Genomic DNA, 17,804 nt, shown 5'->3' with positions numbered 1-17,804 from the left:
GCGGGAAGCGCTATGCACTTCCTGTGCTGGGGGAGGGGTTGGGAGGGGGGAGGGAGGAGATTCCCCAAAAGCGAGAGCGCGCTCTTTCACGCTTGCGTACGAAAGAGCACACATCTCCCTGAAGCTTAGTGCTGCCTCAGGGAGATCACTTCCACGTTGAAAAATATTAAAAATAGAAAAAAAAAAAATTCCCTAACATGTCCCCCTCATGTGGCAATGTCACATGAGATGGAACATGTTTATAATTTACATAATAACTAAAATTTTTGAAACTCTGCATGAAACCTCGTCCCGCCGCTGGATGAGGTTTCATGTTTTCTCTATTTGCTGCCGGGGCTCCTGGCCTGCTCACCAACCTTGAGGTTGTTCGGGCAGGTCTTTTAATTGTTTAAATAATCCTGTCAATGGCCTCAATTGACCATTGACAGGTCGGCGGGCCTGCAGCTGATTTTGCTGCACCCTGCCTTCCAGAAAATTTAAATGGGATGGGATGACATCTGGGGTTCCACCTGACGTCATCCCGTGTCATTTTACACGTCGGTGAGCGGGCCCTGCCCCCCGCTTGCCGACAGCAAAATTCTGCGCTTAGTGTGTCTTGGGAGACGCATTTGTGCAGGAAGTGTCTCCAGGTGCTTAAACTCAAGCTCAGGACTTGAGCTCGAGAGGCAGCTGGAGTCAATACAGAATATCAGGGAGGCTGAGAGTTTCCGAGACTCTATGCTGTAGGAGACAATCACTCCACAGCAAGCCAATGTTCAGGATGGTAGATGGATGGCCACCAGAAGAGTAAGGAGGCAGGAAGTGCAGAAGTCTTTGGAGTGTGCATCAGTCTTAAATCAACACTCATCATTAGACTCCTGGGAGTAATGACACCTTGAAGGAGTGCAGGCCAGACCAGGGCCATTGGGCAAGGAAAAGCACAGGAGGGAACAACAAAGTATTTTAAAAATCAGTCATTATAGGAGATTCCATAGATAGGGGAACATGCAGGCATTTCTGTAACTGCCATCGTGAGTCCTACATGTTGTGTAGCCTCCCTGGTGCCAGGATAAAGGGCATCACTGAGAGGGTGCAGAATATTCTGCATGGGGGAGGTGAGCCAGAAGCTGTGGTACACGTTGATACCATTATTATTAGGCCGGATTTTCATATGTGTTGGAGCCAAGATTGGAGGCAGGCAGGCAAACGGATTTGCACCACTGGCCTCAGTGTCCCGCCACCATCCCAACCCAAAGCTGTTTTCACTGAGAGTGGATTGGGATCATATCAACTGTCTGCCAAGAAGCAGCAGGCAGCTAATTCGGGCAATTATTGATAAATACATGGCCTATTTTCCGTGCACACAGCCAGTGGTAGGCTCAGGAAGTGAGATGGTGGGAACAATGGATCACAGGAAGGATCCCCACTCCGACCCATTGGGCCAAAGCTGCAGCTATTGGCTGTCCCTTGGAGGGATTGTCCCTCCATAATAGTGGCAAAGCAGCTGTGGCTGTTTCAAATGACAAAAAAAAATTTCCATGTTCAGGCACCCTCATTCTCCCCATTACAAATCTGCAACTCCCACCTTGAGCAATGGGGCCACTAATGTGTCAATACTATAGGGCCTTGGGAGCCAGCCCACCAGCCTTAATTGGACAGTGAGCCTACTCCCTGCCATTAATTAGCCTGGCCCTTTAAGAATAAGGTGGGCATGCATGGGACACGCTGCGTGTAGTCGGGACACAGAACTGAACCAGCAGCCCAGTTCCTGACCCAGAATTGAAAATGCCAGCCTTAGAGAGAGAGCAGGCATTGTGATCCTCCGGCCAGATTTTCAGGAGCTAGAGGGGAAGCTAAAAATTAGGACTTCTATGGATTATTCCCAGTGCCATGCGCAATGGAGAGTAGAAATAGGAAGGTAGGGAGGATCAATGCGTGGTTTATGGTATGGTGCAGGGAGGAGAACTTTAGATCCTTGCGGCATTGGGACCAATTCTGAGGCAGGAGGCACCTATTCAAAAAGGGATAGATTATACCTCAGCAGGCCTGAGACCAATGTCCTTGTGGGGTGGTTCAGTTGTGTTGCTCACTCACTATCAATATCCCTTGTATTATTCCCGTATTGTAACTATAATGCATCTCTTTAAATTGGAGTGAGTACTAACAGGAGTCACAAAAATACAGAACTGATTTTTTTAAGCACTAATTTAATGATGACAGAACAGCAGCGATTGACACATTACACTGTCTGTTGTGGACAATCCTTCCATTAATGTTTCCTGCAGTGGCTACATTTCAAAAAGTACTTAAATGGCTGTTAAGACTTTCAGGACATCTTGAGATTGTGGAAGGCCTTGTATAAATGCAAGTATTTATTATCCTTCCTTTCATTAACCATTGATTTCACTCACATTAATGGAGTAAGGGAGGAGGCAGGTAGAGAAAGTGAAGAGATTAAACTGCCAATGTTAATTTTTAATTATCTCGGCACTTTTTAAAAAGACAATTCCATAATTGCTTCACGCTAGTTTAGAAATCAGGGGTTCACGAACTAATGCAACTGTAGAAAGCATGTCTGGTAGCATCTGTGGAGAGGGAAACAGAATTAGCATTTTGAGTCCAACATGATTCTTCTTTGGAATTTCTGAAGAGGAGTCATATTGTATTCAAAAGGTTAACTGCTTCTCTCTCCACAGATGTTGCCAGACCTGCTGAGTTTTTCCAGCATTTTCTGTTTTTATTTCAGTTCCACAGCATTTTTCTTTGATTACAAAGAAGAAGGCTTTTTAAAAACTTTACCAGGGGACCTTAGACAATAAAGAATGTAGTTCAATATTATTTACAAAGGAGACGAATACGCAGTTGGGTTCTCTAAATGTTACTTATTTTTGAGTTCATGACTTATAAAAATTGTGTTGATTTAAGATTTATCTCAATAGTGCTGTTCCAAAAATAGATGACAGAAGCCAAGCAATTCAGGCAGCTCATTTGCAATCTCCAAAAGCAGTAATGTTTCAGCTTTCAAAACAAACCCAAGAATCGGATAAAACATTGAGCAAGTTTTAAAACTTTAATGTCAAACTACATATAAAAAGAAATTTTTCATACACTTGGTTGCTGCCTGCTTGTACATGCGCAATTTTTTTCGTTTCCAAGAACTATTCTGCAAGGAAAACACAGTAGAATGTTTTTAAGGAAACTATATTTATACAAAAAAGTCTGCCACAGGGATGCATTGTTCTACAAATATCCTTGTTGAAGTTTTAACTTCTCATTTACACAACTAATTAGAAATTGAAGTTCATCAACCTCTGGTCCAATGGATTCTCTTCTGGAGCTTCTTCAGAATCTCAACAGAACTGTGAAAAGCAACATTACAAACCATTAGAACATTGAAAAAACTTGAAGCAAATTAGCTAGTCATGATTTCAACTATATGACACTACAAATGTCAAAAGACACCTCTTTCATTTAAAACGAAGTATAACCATAGAATCAAAAACGTACAGCACAGAAGGAGGCCATTTGGTCCATTGTGTCTGTGCCAGTCGACAAGTAGCTATCCAGATTAATCTTCAAGTGCATATCCAAGTATTTTTTTTAAAAACTGTTATGTTATGCCTGTACCATCCTTTAAGACAGTACATCCCAGATCCTCATCACCGTGAAGGAATAATTTTCTCCTTGAAAGGCTGGAAATGTCTCCTCAGTTCACACCATAGTTGCCCTTTTACAAATTATACAGTAATTTCTCATTTATGATGCATCTACTGACTCATACAATAATACATGTAATGTGCCATTTTTCTAAGCTGACAATTTCAAACCTAAATAGAAAAAAGATTCTCACCTTCCATCTATTTCCGCAGCTATTGCATACGACAAATGTGGTCATTGGTTCATCAGCACTACGAGTCTGAACCTAAGAGTTCATAAAAAGAAAGAATACGGTTAGCTGTTCCTTCTTTGGAACAAATTGAAGTTTTAAATTGAGACATGGAGGCTGCAGAGACACAAAAAAAGACGGGCAATTCCTGCGCTTGGGTTTAAAGTTATGAAGTTAACAGAATTGAATCTGGCGAAGGATATGGTCCAACTTTTGAAGAATATGAGAGAAGGACAATGTAAATTTAAACAGATTAACTTGAGACTAGAAGAAATTTCTCCTTCCTCACTCCCAAGAGCAGTGAATATGTGCAACTGGCTAGCAGGAACCATAATTACCAAAGCATTGTTTACATCAAAGACAGAAGATGGGCAGAGGAGGATAGGCGGAGGAGGAGAAAGAAACAAAAGACTTGCATTTATATGGTGCATTTCACAACCATCTGATGTGGCAAAGCACTTTCCAGCCAATTCAGTACTTCTTGGAGTGTTACCACTATGTAATGTGGGAAATGTGGCAGCCAGTGAGTGTACAGCAAGCTCCCACCATCAGCCATGTGATAATGACCAATTTTTTTTTTTGCGACGTTGACTGAGTGATAAATGTTGGCCAGGATAATCCCCCTGTTCTTTGAAAATAATGCCATGGGATCTTTCACATCTACCGAAGATGGCAGACTTGGTTTAATGTCTCATCCAAAAAACTCTTGACAGTGCTGCACGAGAGTGTGAACCTAAATTTTATGCTCACATCTTGGAGTGGCATTTAGGCCAGGAACTTCCTAACTCAGGGAAAAAGCGTTATTAACCGAGCCACAACTGACAACTGTGGTCAGGCATGAACAAAGACAAGAATCTCCTAATATTAGGGATCTTTTCTTTGGCGATCAGGGAAAATATTAAGAAATTTCCCTTCAGGTGATTGAATGAATCAGATAAAACTCATTGTAGAGCAGACATTATAGAAAAGCCAGCCTAGAAGAGACAAATGGTTTCTCATCTAAGCCCAAACCTTCACCTAGAACTCATAACCAGGAGAAAATACTTTCATTCCATCTGGCTAGGGCTGCGTTCAATCCCAGATCCAAGAGATGAACGTACAAAAGATCGCTGTTCTTCAGGAAAATAGGGTATCTGCTTGTAGGACTCAGACTGTAAATTGATGAAGATCTCAACTTTTACTAAATTATAGGTGTAACTCCACAGGACATTTAAACCGTAGGATTACGAAGAGATATGCACAGAAACAGGCCATTTGGTGCACTCAGTCCATGCCAGTGTTTATACTCCACTCGAGCCTCCATCTTTTCTCATCTAAGCCCACCATCATAACCATCTATTCTCTTCCCCCTCATACGTTTGTCTAGTTTCCCCTTAAATGCACCTAAACTATTTGCTTCAACCACTCCCCCTTGGTAGCAAGATCCACATTCTTGCTACTCTTTGGGTGAAATTTGGCTTCTTCTGAATTTCGTATTGAATTTCTTGCTGACTAACTATATTGATGTCCTCTAGGGAACATTCTCTATCAAAACCTTCCACAATTTCAAAAATCTTGTTAGGTCACACTTCAGTGTTCTTTTTTGAGAGAAGTCTGTCAAATCCTTTCCTGACGATAGGTATACCCAAGCATTCTATTATCATTCTTGTAAATCTTATTTGCACCCTCTCCAGTGCCTCTCTGTACTTTTTATAATATGGCAACCAGAACTACTTGCATTACACGAACTGTGGTCTAACCAAGATTTGATACAAGTGTGCCATAACTCTCTTACTTTTCAATTCTATCCCTCTAGAAGAAGTAAAGCCGGGTGCTTGGTTAACTTTTCTTATGGCTTTGCTAACCTGTGGTACAACTTTTAGTGACTGACGCATTTATATTTCCAAGATCCTTTGTTCCTCTACCCTACCTAGACTTGCACCTTCCAAGTAACGTGATCTCGCTATTCTTCCTATTAAAATATGCCATTTGCCAATTATTTGTCCATGTTGCAAATTTACTGATGTCCTCCTGTAATTTTCTGTCATGCTAACTATCCCCCTAAATTTGGCGTTATCCATGAATTTAGAAATTGTGTTTTTGATTCCAAGTCCAATTTGTTAATGTAAATCATGAACTGCAGTGTTCTCAGCACTGATCCTTGTGGAACATCACTTCCTACTTTCTGCCAGTCTACCCTTTATTCCCATTCTCTGTTTTCTGTCTTGAATCCAGTTAGCAATCCATTTGACCATTTGTCCCCAACTCCACATTCTCTGACCTTATCATTAGTCCATCATGGGCACCTTATTGAAGGTCTTTTGAAAATCCAGATAAATTACATGTACTGTATATTGTCTACTTTCTGTTACCTCCTCAAAAAGTTCAATAAGTTTGGTCAAGAAAGATTTTCCTTTTGAAATCCATGCTAACTATTCACTATTGGTATTTCTCAATTCTAGATGTTCTTTTATTCTCCCTTTTAGTAAGGATTCCATTATTTTTCCTACCACTGATGTTAAGTTGACTGGTCTATAATTCCCTAGACATGTTTTGTCCCCCTTCTTGGATAAAGGAATTACATTAGCTATCTACCAGTCCTCTGGTATGAGGCTTTTTCTAATGAATAATCAAATATGAATAGTAATGCCTGCATTTCTTCCCTAGATTCTTTCAAAGTATGTGGATACAATCCATCCAGACCAATCAATTAACCGTATGCTCTTAAAGCATGCTCACAAAGTTGTGAAGAATGTGATTAACTAGAAGACAATACGTTATCCATTGTGGGTAATGGATCATGAATAAGTGAACAGGCCTCGCTACAAAACCCCCACTCCCTCTCTTCGCCACTTCAGCATGTTGCAGTGCTTATCAAAAACTCTTACCTGTGTATAGGTGCAATTCTTCTTCTTACATTTTCCACATGTGAACAGGTCGGTCTCAGTACCGCCAGTCTTAGCCATTTGATGTTCCCGAATAGCTTCTTTGGTCAAGGCTTTTCGCATTTCTTTAAGCTCATCACTCGCCATTTCCTGAGATAGTTTAAAACAAAGCACTTAAGTTAGACATAGGCTTGCACTAGAAATGGAAAGCCAGAATAAACTGCTTAAAAGCTAAAGCTATGTAGTGTTGGGTAAAGAACTTGTAAACTAAATATGAATCAAACACACCAAAATGCTCGGAAGAATGTCCTGATAAAGGGGGCAGGGGGGTTGGTGGTCAAAAGCAGTTGCTTGTAAAGAAATTGGCATGCACTTAAGTGTCAGCTGGGCTTAGTTGGTAGCACATTATCCTCTGAGTCAGAAAGCTGTTGGTTCAGTCCATCCTGATCACCTAACGTAGGCTGACACTTTCAGTATTTCATTATTCAGAGCTGCTGTCCTTCAGTTGAAATGTTAAAGCAAGGTCCTGTCACTTGTTCTGGGATTCAGGTATTAAAGATTTTACACCATTGTTCTAGTGTCCTGACCAACAATCTTTCTTCAATCAAGTCCAGTACAACAGATTATTTATTACTGTTTGAAAGATATTACTTTATACAGAATGGTGAAATGAGAGTAGTGTAGAACATAAACAAACTTTCAGTGGCACTCCTGTATCCAAAGAGGACCAAAAGATTTGGGTCAACGCTAACAGACATGTTCACATTGAATAAATGTCTGCTATTTCTCCCTCTCCAACCCTCCTCCGTTCATCTTCCTCTCCCTCTCCAGTTTAACTTCCTCTCTTCAGCAGGCATTCCTCCCTCTCCCACAGTTTCTGTTTCTCTCTCCCTCTCTCAGTTGCTCTGGAGTTTCCAGGCCCAGAATCCATCAACCTCACAAGCAGTAAGGAAGCAATGTTTCTGAAAAACCAGGGACCACCAGGACCCAGGCATCATGGTTTTGTTGCACCCTACAACACTTATAGTCCCTGCATGCGCAGTATCCTAACTCCTTAAATCGCCAGCAAAAGCACTTGGGAGACCATCACCTATCAAGAACACAGGAATAGGAGTGGAGCATCAGCTCCTCACATCTTGTTAGAAATTAGAAATATGCATGGAATATACATAGATGATATTTAGCTTGTAATAAGTTAGAGAATTAGATTGATACTGTAAGTTTAAATTAGCAACAAGTGCAATAAGTATTTTGATATATGATTTATGATAATTGCCCAGGCACAGAGAACCAATAAACGAGGAAACAAGAAATACCCAAATGATGCCTCTGCAAAGTGGAAAATGAACAGGGTAGACAGGATAAATAAACAACCATGTTATAAAGCTTATAAATTTGTTTTAAAAAGCTACTTGCTAAAGCTTTTAAGTTAACCAGTATGTGAAAGCAGAATATGGAGGTAATATTGTATAGTGAATCAATCTATTCCAAAATAGATTGATAGGGAAGCTCAAAGTATAAACAACGACAGACAGAAACACAAAATGGGGAAGTTGACTGAGTGAGTTAAGGCTGGCGTGTCCCTCGAGAACTGTAAAACTGATCAGGAAAACGGCAGAGTTTTCATGGGAAAACAATCCCAAGCACGATAAAGGTGGGCTTTTTCTCCATGGGTTGATCGAGGAACTCAATTTCCTATTGGGAACTTTGTATTAAAGGGAAACCTCTTAATGAAGTCTTGTCAATAATGACTCCAAGTCCACCCCTGAAAAATCGTATAAGGATAAGGTTTTGAAGGACTCCAGTGCAGTCGGCGGTGAAGGAGGACAACTCTCAAGAGTAGATCCAAGCTGACTTCAGTCTAATGCTCTTGGGTAATTCAAAAAGTCTTAGAGAAGAAGCAAAAGGAAGTGAAGGAGAGTTGTTGGCACAAGCCAGCCGTGTTGCCTCGACCTCAATCAGTCCTCGCTACTTGTCATGATGATATGTTTTTTGCTACATAACTAGCATGTTATATCCCATCTTATACAACAATTAAGCTCAGCATTCCACCCTATTGGTTGCAATCAATCCTGTGTGTTTCAAAGAGTTGAAACAATAACAGCCTGTTGTACCATTCAACAAGGTCATGGTTGATCTGTGACATAATTCTGTATACCTGCCTTTGCTCCATATCCTAAGACCATTGTCAAACAAATTTATCAATCTCAGTTTTAAAATTAACAATTGATCTTGTGCCAGTCATGTGATGGAAATAGCGTAAGAGGTGGCTGAAGACAGCTTCCATGATTTCTGTGGTTTATCCCTGTGGAAATTGCTGATGTTGGGTTGAAGGGTTCAGCTTTCTGACTGTTAGTGTTTTGGGATTTGCTCTAACGCTCAAAATACATTTGAAATGTCTAAACCCAGAGGCAAACGCAATCAGAATGAAACTGGACCTGGTGCTTTAATCGGCTGCAGTGTCAGATATTTCAGCTGGTAACAATATGGCGGTTTCTCACGCTTAATTTAATTCTATCAGCACACTTGCTGACTTACAGAGCACTATTCTCACTGCTGCACTCCGTTCGGAATGGTGTTCCTCTGTTGCTACTCTACAAGCCTCTGTCGCCTCCTTCAATCAAAGATTGTGGAATGTTGAACAATCAGCTATGGACTCAAGCAACAGAATTGTGGCATTGGAGGCCTTCTGCACTCAGCTGGAAGACCAAAATACTAAATTGTTGACGAAGGTGGATGACCTGGAGAATCGCAGCCAAAGGCAGATTTTAAGGATTCTCTCAATGCCTGAGGGTGCGGAACAGGGAAACCCTACAACTTTTACGGAGGCACTTCTTTTGGGGGGTTTTTGGCAAGGAGAGTTTCGATTCACCACCGGTAGTGGATCAAGCCCATCGCTCTTTACCGTTGCAGCCACAGTCTGGTGAGCCCCCAAGGCCATTAATACTGAGACTGCATCACTATACAGTGAAGGAGCAAGTTATGCGTCTTTCTAGAGAAAAGGGTCAACTATACTTTTGTGGAAGCAAGGTATTCATTTCCCCGACCTCAGCGTGGGTCTAGCACGGCGTTGTGGAGAATATAAATTTGTTAAAGCCCAACTTTGTGAAGCCAGACTTGAATATGGCTTTCTCCACCCTGCTCGCCTACATGTGACTTTCAATGAAATAAGATTTTCAACATGGCAAGAAGCTTCAACCTTTTTCAAGGGCACAATTGTAACTTCTCTTAATATGTAATATTGTGACTTCACCCAGGCCAAAACAGTACTCAATGCTTAATTAGGTAACTATGCATGGTAGTTCTATTAATTACATAAGATACAAAGAGATTTGTATAACCAACAAAACTTACGTCCAAAATGCACTAATTGCAGGAAGTTTTACAGAAATCCTATTTTTTTTTTTTACCTTTTACCACATGTGCAACTGAATTCTTTTGAGAGTTGAATCTCTCTTTATATTCTCCCTCTGTTGTTAAGTACTGTATTACAAAATTGTTGCTTTGGGCAGATTCTGCACCTTGTTTAGCATATGCTGAGCTTTCCAATACTTTTGTTTGGGATATTTGATTGCATATTGCGTTAATGTGGGCTGTGTTTTCAACACACACTGTTAAGATAGGTATGAATAGTACACTAACTGTGAGGGGTAGCATTCAATTCGTTTGGGGAGGGGATGTAAGCTTTTCTTTCCTTCTTCCTCTTCTATTTTTTCCTCCCTTTAATTTTCTCCTGTTTTCTATCTTTCTTGCTTTTTTCCAAATATACATATGTACTTTCCTTTTGGTCAGTTTTTAATATCCTTTAGGTGTATGAGTTCTGGTTCAAAAATATTTAATCCTTTATTCACTGGTTAATCTATGGGGGTTATATGCTTTGATATGCTTTTATCATCATAATGTCTTAATATTAAGGCCTCACAAAGTGGTTGTCCAATCCATTTTGTCACCTGGAATGTGAAAGGTCTAAATCACCCAGTTAAAAGAAATAACGTTCTCTCCCATTTACATCATCTGAAAGTGGGCATTGCCTTCCTGCAGGAAACTCACTTACATACATCAGATCACTTCAAATGAGGAAGGGTTGGGTTGGGCAAATGTTTCATTCTAATTTTCACAGTAAAGCGAGAGGTGCAGCAATTGTAATCCATAAAGGCATTCCTTTTGTTCACTCTCAGGTTATAGCTGACCCTAATGGCCGCTAAATTATCGTACAAGGCCAACTTTTTAAACTGTCCATTGATCCTAGCTAATGTATATGTGTCCAACTGAGATGATCCCCGTTTCATTTCAAACCTATTTTCCATACGTGATTTATACTCATTATTTATTTCTTGGAGGAGACTAACTGTGTTCTTAGCCCAAATTTAGATTGCTCATCCACAAAATCTGTTCCAATAACAAAATCAGCTCCAGCCATCAGTTCTTTTTTGGATATACACAGATTGATAGACTTGTGGCATTTTCTGTAATCATCAGTAAGACAATACTCCATTTTCTCTCCCGTTCATCACATCTATTTGCATATTGACAAGAGGCTGCTCACGTTTATTCAATCTTGTACGTACATTAGTTTTGTGATCTTTGATCATGCCCCCTTAATTTTAGCAATACGATTCCATGACCAACCTGTTTCTCATTCACCTTGGCACCTTGATTCTCTTCTTCTGGCGGACCAGATTTTACTAAACTTATTTCCTCGCAACCAGATACTTTTATGGAATTTAATACTACTCCAGATATTTTCTTTGCTATTGTCTGGGAGAGTATAAAGGCTTACCTACATGGACAAATAATGTCATATACTGCCTCAGAATTACCTCAATTGATTGACCAAATTCTCTTAGTGGACCAGCAGTGTGCTGTTGAACCTACCCCAGTATTATACAAACAGCATCTGGCTTTACATACTGAATTTGATATTCTTTCCACTAAACAAACAAACAGAAAAGCTTATACTTAGATCACGGAGTACATTTTGAGCATGGTGCAAGAACCGGTAGGCTTCTGGCTCATCAGCTTTGCCAGTCTGCTTCCTCTCAACCTATTATTGAAATCACCACCTGAACAGGGTCAACCACCACCGATCATCAGGAGATCAATGATCAATTCAAACTTTTTTTATTCGACTATTTATACCTCAGACTCCTTTTCAGATCCTGGTTTTTTTTGATAATACGGATATCCCATCTCTAACGTCTGACTATGAATGCATTAGAAATACCCCTTTCCCAAGATGAAATACTAAAGGGAATTAAATCCATGGTGATAAGACACCAGGGCCTGGCGGATTTCTAATAGAATTTTACAAAAAATTCTTATCACAACTTTCTCCATTATTATTATGTCTGTTTTCTGAATGCTTTCTCTCTAAAACATTCCTTCCTACGAGGCATCTTTGTTCGTTTAAAGAGGAATAAGGATCCTCTGCATTGCAGGTCATACCGGCCTATTTCACTTCAAATGCGGATGTCGAGATACTGGCTAAAGCCTTAGCTTACCGCCTTGAATCTATCCTTATCATCTACTATCTCTCCTGACCAATCAAGTTTTATACAAAGCAGGCAATCCTTCTCTAATTTAAAGGGGTCTAGCGAATATTATTTATATACATTCAACCACTCCTCTCCCTTTCTCCTCTCTCCTGAGGTTTTTAATACCATGGATACAGAAAAGGCTTTTGATAGAGTGGAATGGGACTACCTTTTCTCCACTCTTCAAAAATTTGGACCCGACCCATTTTTATAATGGGATAAACTATTGTATTCCTCACCAGTTACTTCAGTACGTACAAATAATATTCACTCTAAATTCTTTGCTCTCTATCAAGGTGCTAGACAGAGCTGTCCCCTTACATTTTGCTTTTGCCATTGAGCCCCTGGCAATTTCACTGGCAGACCTGTGGAAAATTTTTTTATATTTGTTCATGGGAAGTGAGCATCGCTGGCTAGGTCAGCATTTATTGCCCATCCCTAATTGCCCTCATTCAGGTATTTAAGAGTCAACCACATTGCTGTGGGTCTGGAGTCACATGTAGGCCAGACCAGATTTCCTCCCCTAAAAGGCATTAGTGAACCAGATGGGTTTTTACAACAATCGACAATGGTTTCATGGTCATCATCAGACTTTTAATTCCAGATTTTTAAAAAAGTTCAAATTGCACCATCTGCCATGGTAGGATTTGAACTCAGTCCCCAGAGCATTACCCTGGGTCTCTGGAATACCAGTTCAGTGATAATCCCACTGCCTCCCCTTTATGTACAGGGTGTTATATAGGATGGAGTCGAGCAGAAACTTTCTCTAGATGCTGATGACCTGCTACTTTACATCTCTGATCTGGCCTCATCTCTCCCACATATTTTTTTCTATTCTTGAGCAATTTGGTCATATTTCAGGTTTTTAAAATTAATTTGCAAAAGTGAAATTTTTCCTATTAACTCTATTGCAAACAGAGACTCTTTCCTTCTTTTTTCATTCTCCGTTTCAAAGTCTCAGTAAACAGTTTTAAATACTTAGGCATTTCAGTTACTTGATCCTTTGGAGACCTTTTTAAGCTCAACTTTGACCCTTTGTTGGAACGTACGAAACAGGATTTAGCACGTTGGTCTAGCTTACCCTTTTCTTTAGTTGGTTGTATAAATTCTGTAAAAATGAATATTTTCCCAAAATTTCTATACCTATTTCAGTGCATTCCATTGTTTATTCCCAAGAGTTTTTTTTTTGTTGCAATAGATTTCTTCCTTTATTTGGAATAAGAAAACACCTAGAATTCATAAAGTTTTTCTACAAAGTCTCAAGCGGTGGTTTGGCACTGCCAAATTTTCAGTTTTATTATTGGCTGCTAATATCCGTAATATTTCTTTTTGGTTTCATTCAAACTTGGCTAGTTTAGCTTGGGTGCAATTGGAGGCAGCCTCCTGTCAGTCCACATCTCAGCCTGCTCTGTTGTGCTCTTCCATTCCTTTTTCAACCAGTCACCTTTCTTCAAACCCTACTATTGTTAGACAGTCACTTAAGATTTGGACTCAGTTCAAAACACACTTTGGGCTGCAATATCTCTCTTTATACAGCCCTTCAATGCCTTCATTAGGAGATTTTGCCTTTCAAGTCTGGCATGTGAGAGGCGTCAAAGCCCTTGCTAACTTATACATTGATAATATTTTTGCTTCTTTTGACTCTCTCTTTTGAAAGTATGATCTGCCCCACACACACTTCTTTTGCTATTTACAAATCAGAGATTTTACACGCAAAAAAAAAATCGCCCTGTTTCCACTATTGCCCCCTAAATCACCGATAGATATTATGTTAGAATTAAATCCTTTTGAAAGGGGGTTAATTTTCAAAATGCATTCTCTAATTTTTTTGCTAAACTGCCCTTGCTTTCTACCTTAAAAACTCTTTGGGGGCAAGATTTTGACTCAGACTTATCAGAAGAAAACTGGAAATCTATTCTCTCTCGTGTACATTCCTCATCTGTATGTGCAAGACATGGGTTGCTACAATTTAAAATCTTACATCGTATCTATCTAGCCAAGGTGAAATTATCTAAGATTTATCCAAATTTTGATCCAAACTGTGATAAATGTCATACTGCCCCAGCATCTCTAATTCATATGTACTGGTCGTGTCCTAAGTTGGTTTTGTTTTGGACAAAATTTTTTAGATCACTCTCACATTTTTAGTAGCAACATTGAACCTTCTCTTATTACAGCACTTTTTGGAGTGGAACCAAATGGCATCCCTCTCACAAAAACTGAGGCTGATGCACTTACCTTTTCAGCATTATTGACTAGACTTATTATTTTATTAAATTGGAAACAGTCTGCCCCGCCTTCTTTTACTAATCGGATACAGAATCTTAAACTTGAGAAAATTAAGTACAAAATAAGAGGCTCCCACTGATGGATTTTATGTAGCTTGGCAACCTTTCTTAGATTACTTTGAGGAACTACAGCTCTCTACTTTCATATAACTGACCCCGGTTAGGCTGTATGTATTATACCAGGTGAAACGATGTCTGGTCTATGATGGTTGTTGATTTTCTTAATATTTATTCTTCTTCTTCTTACTACTCTTCTCCTTTCTTTCTCTTCCAAATGTAAGAGTATTGAATTATTGCTGTACTGTAAGCTTTTTTGTATGGTTACTCATTATAACTGTCTATTTTTTTAAAAGGAATAAAAAAAAGTTGATCTTGCATCTATTACCATTTGCAGAAGAGTTCCAAATTTCTATCAGTGTGTGTAAAAGCACTTCTTAATTTCACTCCTGAAAGGTCTGGCCCAAATTGTTAGGCTCTGCTCCTTGATCCTAGACTCTCCAAAAAGCTGATAAGGTTTTTCCCAGTCTACCCTACCTGTTCCCCTTAAAATCTTGAAAACTTCAATCAAATCACCCTCAATCTTCTAAATTCCAGGGAATACAAACCTAGTTTGTTTATTTTCTCCTCATGGCTTCACCCTTGGAATCCATTCTAGTAAATCTACATTACACTCCCTCCAAAACCAACATATCTTTCCTATGGTCTGGTGCCCAGAACTGCTCAGTGCTGGTCAAACCAAGGCTTTGCATAGCTGAAGCATGACTTTTCCTTGCATTCTAGCCTTTGAAAAATAAACAATTGCATTTATATAGCATTTTTCAACATTCCAAAGTGCTTTACAGTCAATGAAGTATAGTCTTAGATAATTCAGGAAACTCAGCAATCAATGTGCACACAGCAAGCTCCCATAGACAGCAGTATGACAATGGCTAGATAATTCGTTTTTGTGATGCTGATTGGGTGTTGAATTTTGGCCAGGACATTGGGAGTAACTCCCCCAGCTCTTCTTCAAAATAGTGTCATGGGGTCTTTTATGTGTACCTGAGAGGGCAGACAGGGCCTCAGCTTAACCTCTCACCTAAAGTGCTCCCTCGGTACTGCACCAGAGTGTGAGCTTTGGTTCTTGGAACAGGCTCAAGTCCTGGAATTGAACCCATAACCTTCTGACCCAGGGATGAATGTGCTACCAACTGAGCCGCGACTGACACTTGATATAAAGCATTCCGTAGACCCTCCTCACCAACCCCCCACCACCCAGCCAAAAACATAATGGTTGGGAATCCTACTCTTGTATGACACACTGATTGTGAAAGCTTAGTATTGTTTTTATAATAAGCTAAATACAACAAATTGCAAACAAATGAAGTGTCCTTACCTCTGCAGTCATTTTTGCCAATCTGTCAGGTGCAATGTTTCCACACAGGACATTCCTCCTCAGGTTAGGGTTCTTTGAATCTTTCAGATTTGCAATTCTGCTCCTCACTCTGTTTTTATATTTCATATCTGTGTTTTTAAATTCCTGGTACACACGTCAAAAATGGTTAAGGAGGCTCAAGCATCTTTGTTTTATTAAAAACAGTATTTGGCACTATATCCTTTGGGTAAGTTTATGACAAATTGAATATTAATAAGTTTCTGTAATGCGAGATGTAATTTACCTAATTTCATGTTACAATTGTCCAAATATTACTGCTATTCCAATTACATTAACTTAACAGTTTTCATTAAGTTTATAAAAATATCTTGTGACAATACTTAAGTGAATCCTGCTCTTATATTTGCATTCTATATATGTTACACTCCGAGCAATATATGTTTAAGAACTGAAGCAATTTGGCTCTTCATTGGCTCAGTTGGGATGAGGGTGAATAGTTTCTGCTTGTAGTATCTAAAGGTCTGATTTGCTGTCCTTATTTGTTTCTGGGAGAACTGCTGTTTTGGGGAATCTTTTTCCGTGTTTGGGAGTCGGGGGATCGTTTGTGTTAAGCAGCCTCCAGATCTCATCATTTGTCAATGGCCAAGCAAAGGTCAAACACTGCTCATTTGCACTGGGGTGGGTCCCACAGGTGCTTCAGATACTTCTATTCTGTGGAGAGTGTTTTTCACCAAAGTGGAAAGGGAGAAAGCTGCTTTGAGATGGTTCTCTCCTTGCAACTGCTTGAATAAATGATCATAACCTGTACCTGGGCCTCCTGTGGTTTATCAAAGATACCACAACATGTTTAAGAAGTTGGTGCTTTAAGTTTGATATAGTACTACAAAGTTCAATTCTAACCAGCTGAAATAGTCAAGGTTGCAATTACTTCTTGGAAGGATATTTTCCTCAATTTGAGCTCCAAGCTCTTCACAGTCTGAGCCAATGGCTATGTAATCACCTAAACAGAAGAGATGGAAAAAAGTAATGAAGCACACTACCAATGTTAACCTCCTCCTAAAAAAACATATGTACACACGCCCTGTGGAGCTAATGAATTTCCAAATAAATTTGGAGAGTGAGTTGGCAGTAGTTAACACCTATGTTCGGCATTCCACATTAATAAAAGTTGACCCTTAGTGTAGATACACTGGCAGGAACATGTACCTTAATCTAATTTCTGGTGACTATTCGAAATAACTGGTTTTAATCTCACAGTATAGGAAATCATTGGAATCCTTTACCCTTACTTCCTTGTAATCATTGTCAAATATAATTTTCTCTGTAACATACGCGGCAAGCTCTTCAAGTACTAACCATAACATACAACAGCACTTCAGTTTAGACCACATAGCTAGAGCACAGAAACCCAACCACCACTTTTCTGTTAAGGACCAAAAATAACTGGCCCAGAATAAAACCATCTCGTACACTTCACCGAGGAAGATTTTTTCAGTCCTCAGTAAGATAGAATCATGACTATATTTACAATATTTATAATTTTTCCACAACTAGCACACACAGCAAATTCCCTTTTTCCTTCATTTATATGGAAAACATAGCCTGGAAACATTGGGGATTAAACTGGATAGCCCCTGAAACTGGGCAGAGGGAACTGCAATGTGTGATTACCCTGTGCCAACTGAAGCGATGCAGGCAGTGTGCAAATTTTGTGCCGCCTGCTCATTTCCACGATCATGGAGTGCAGCCCAGCACTGAACAAACTGCTGAGTGACAAACCAAGGGAAGTAGATGCAATTGTGTGTGCTAACCCCCACGGAGGAATGGTGCTGGAAATAACTAGAGCAACTATTATTGAAGCCATGGCCAGCAGTGTCA

At 39.8% G+C, this 17,804-nt stretch overlaps 1 protein-coding gene across 3 annotated transcripts in view; it reads right to left on the bottom strand.

Moving 5' to 3' along the window:
• Positions 1–3,035: 3,035 nt before the first annotated feature.
• Positions 3,036–17,804, bottom strand: part of tcea1 (transcription elongation factor A (SII), 1) — a 69,643-nt gene continuing 54,874 nt past the window's right edge. For 2 of the 3 annotated variants that reach the window (XM_041190621.1, XM_041190623.1), the window contains exons 6-10: positions 16,870–16,926; positions 15,927–16,081; positions 6,733–6,879; positions 3,830–3,901; positions 3,036–3,338 (exon numbers count right to left, since the gene is read on the bottom strand). In XM_041190621.1, the coding sequence (XP_041046555.1) occupies positions 3,330–3,338; positions 3,830–3,901; positions 6,733–6,879; positions 15,927–16,081; positions 16,870–16,926 (440 nt within the window). In that variant the 3' untranslated portion in view covers positions 3,036–3,329. The remainder of the gene's footprint in view (positions 3,339–3,829; positions 3,902–6,732; positions 6,880–15,926; positions 16,082–16,869; positions 16,927–17,804) is intronic. The other variant, XM_041190620.1, reaches the window with a different exon arrangement.

This window comes from Carcharodon carcharias, chromosome 6 (assembly GCF_017639515.1).
Source record: "Carcharodon carcharias isolate sCarCar2 chromosome 6, sCarCar2.pri, whole genome shotgun sequence".
Classification (NCBI taxonomy): domain Eukaryota; kingdom Metazoa; phylum Chordata; class Chondrichthyes; order Lamniformes; family Lamnidae; genus Carcharodon; species Carcharodon carcharias.
Note: the sequence above shows the minus strand (reverse complement) of the source record. Positions and strands in the feature narration are given on the sequence as shown.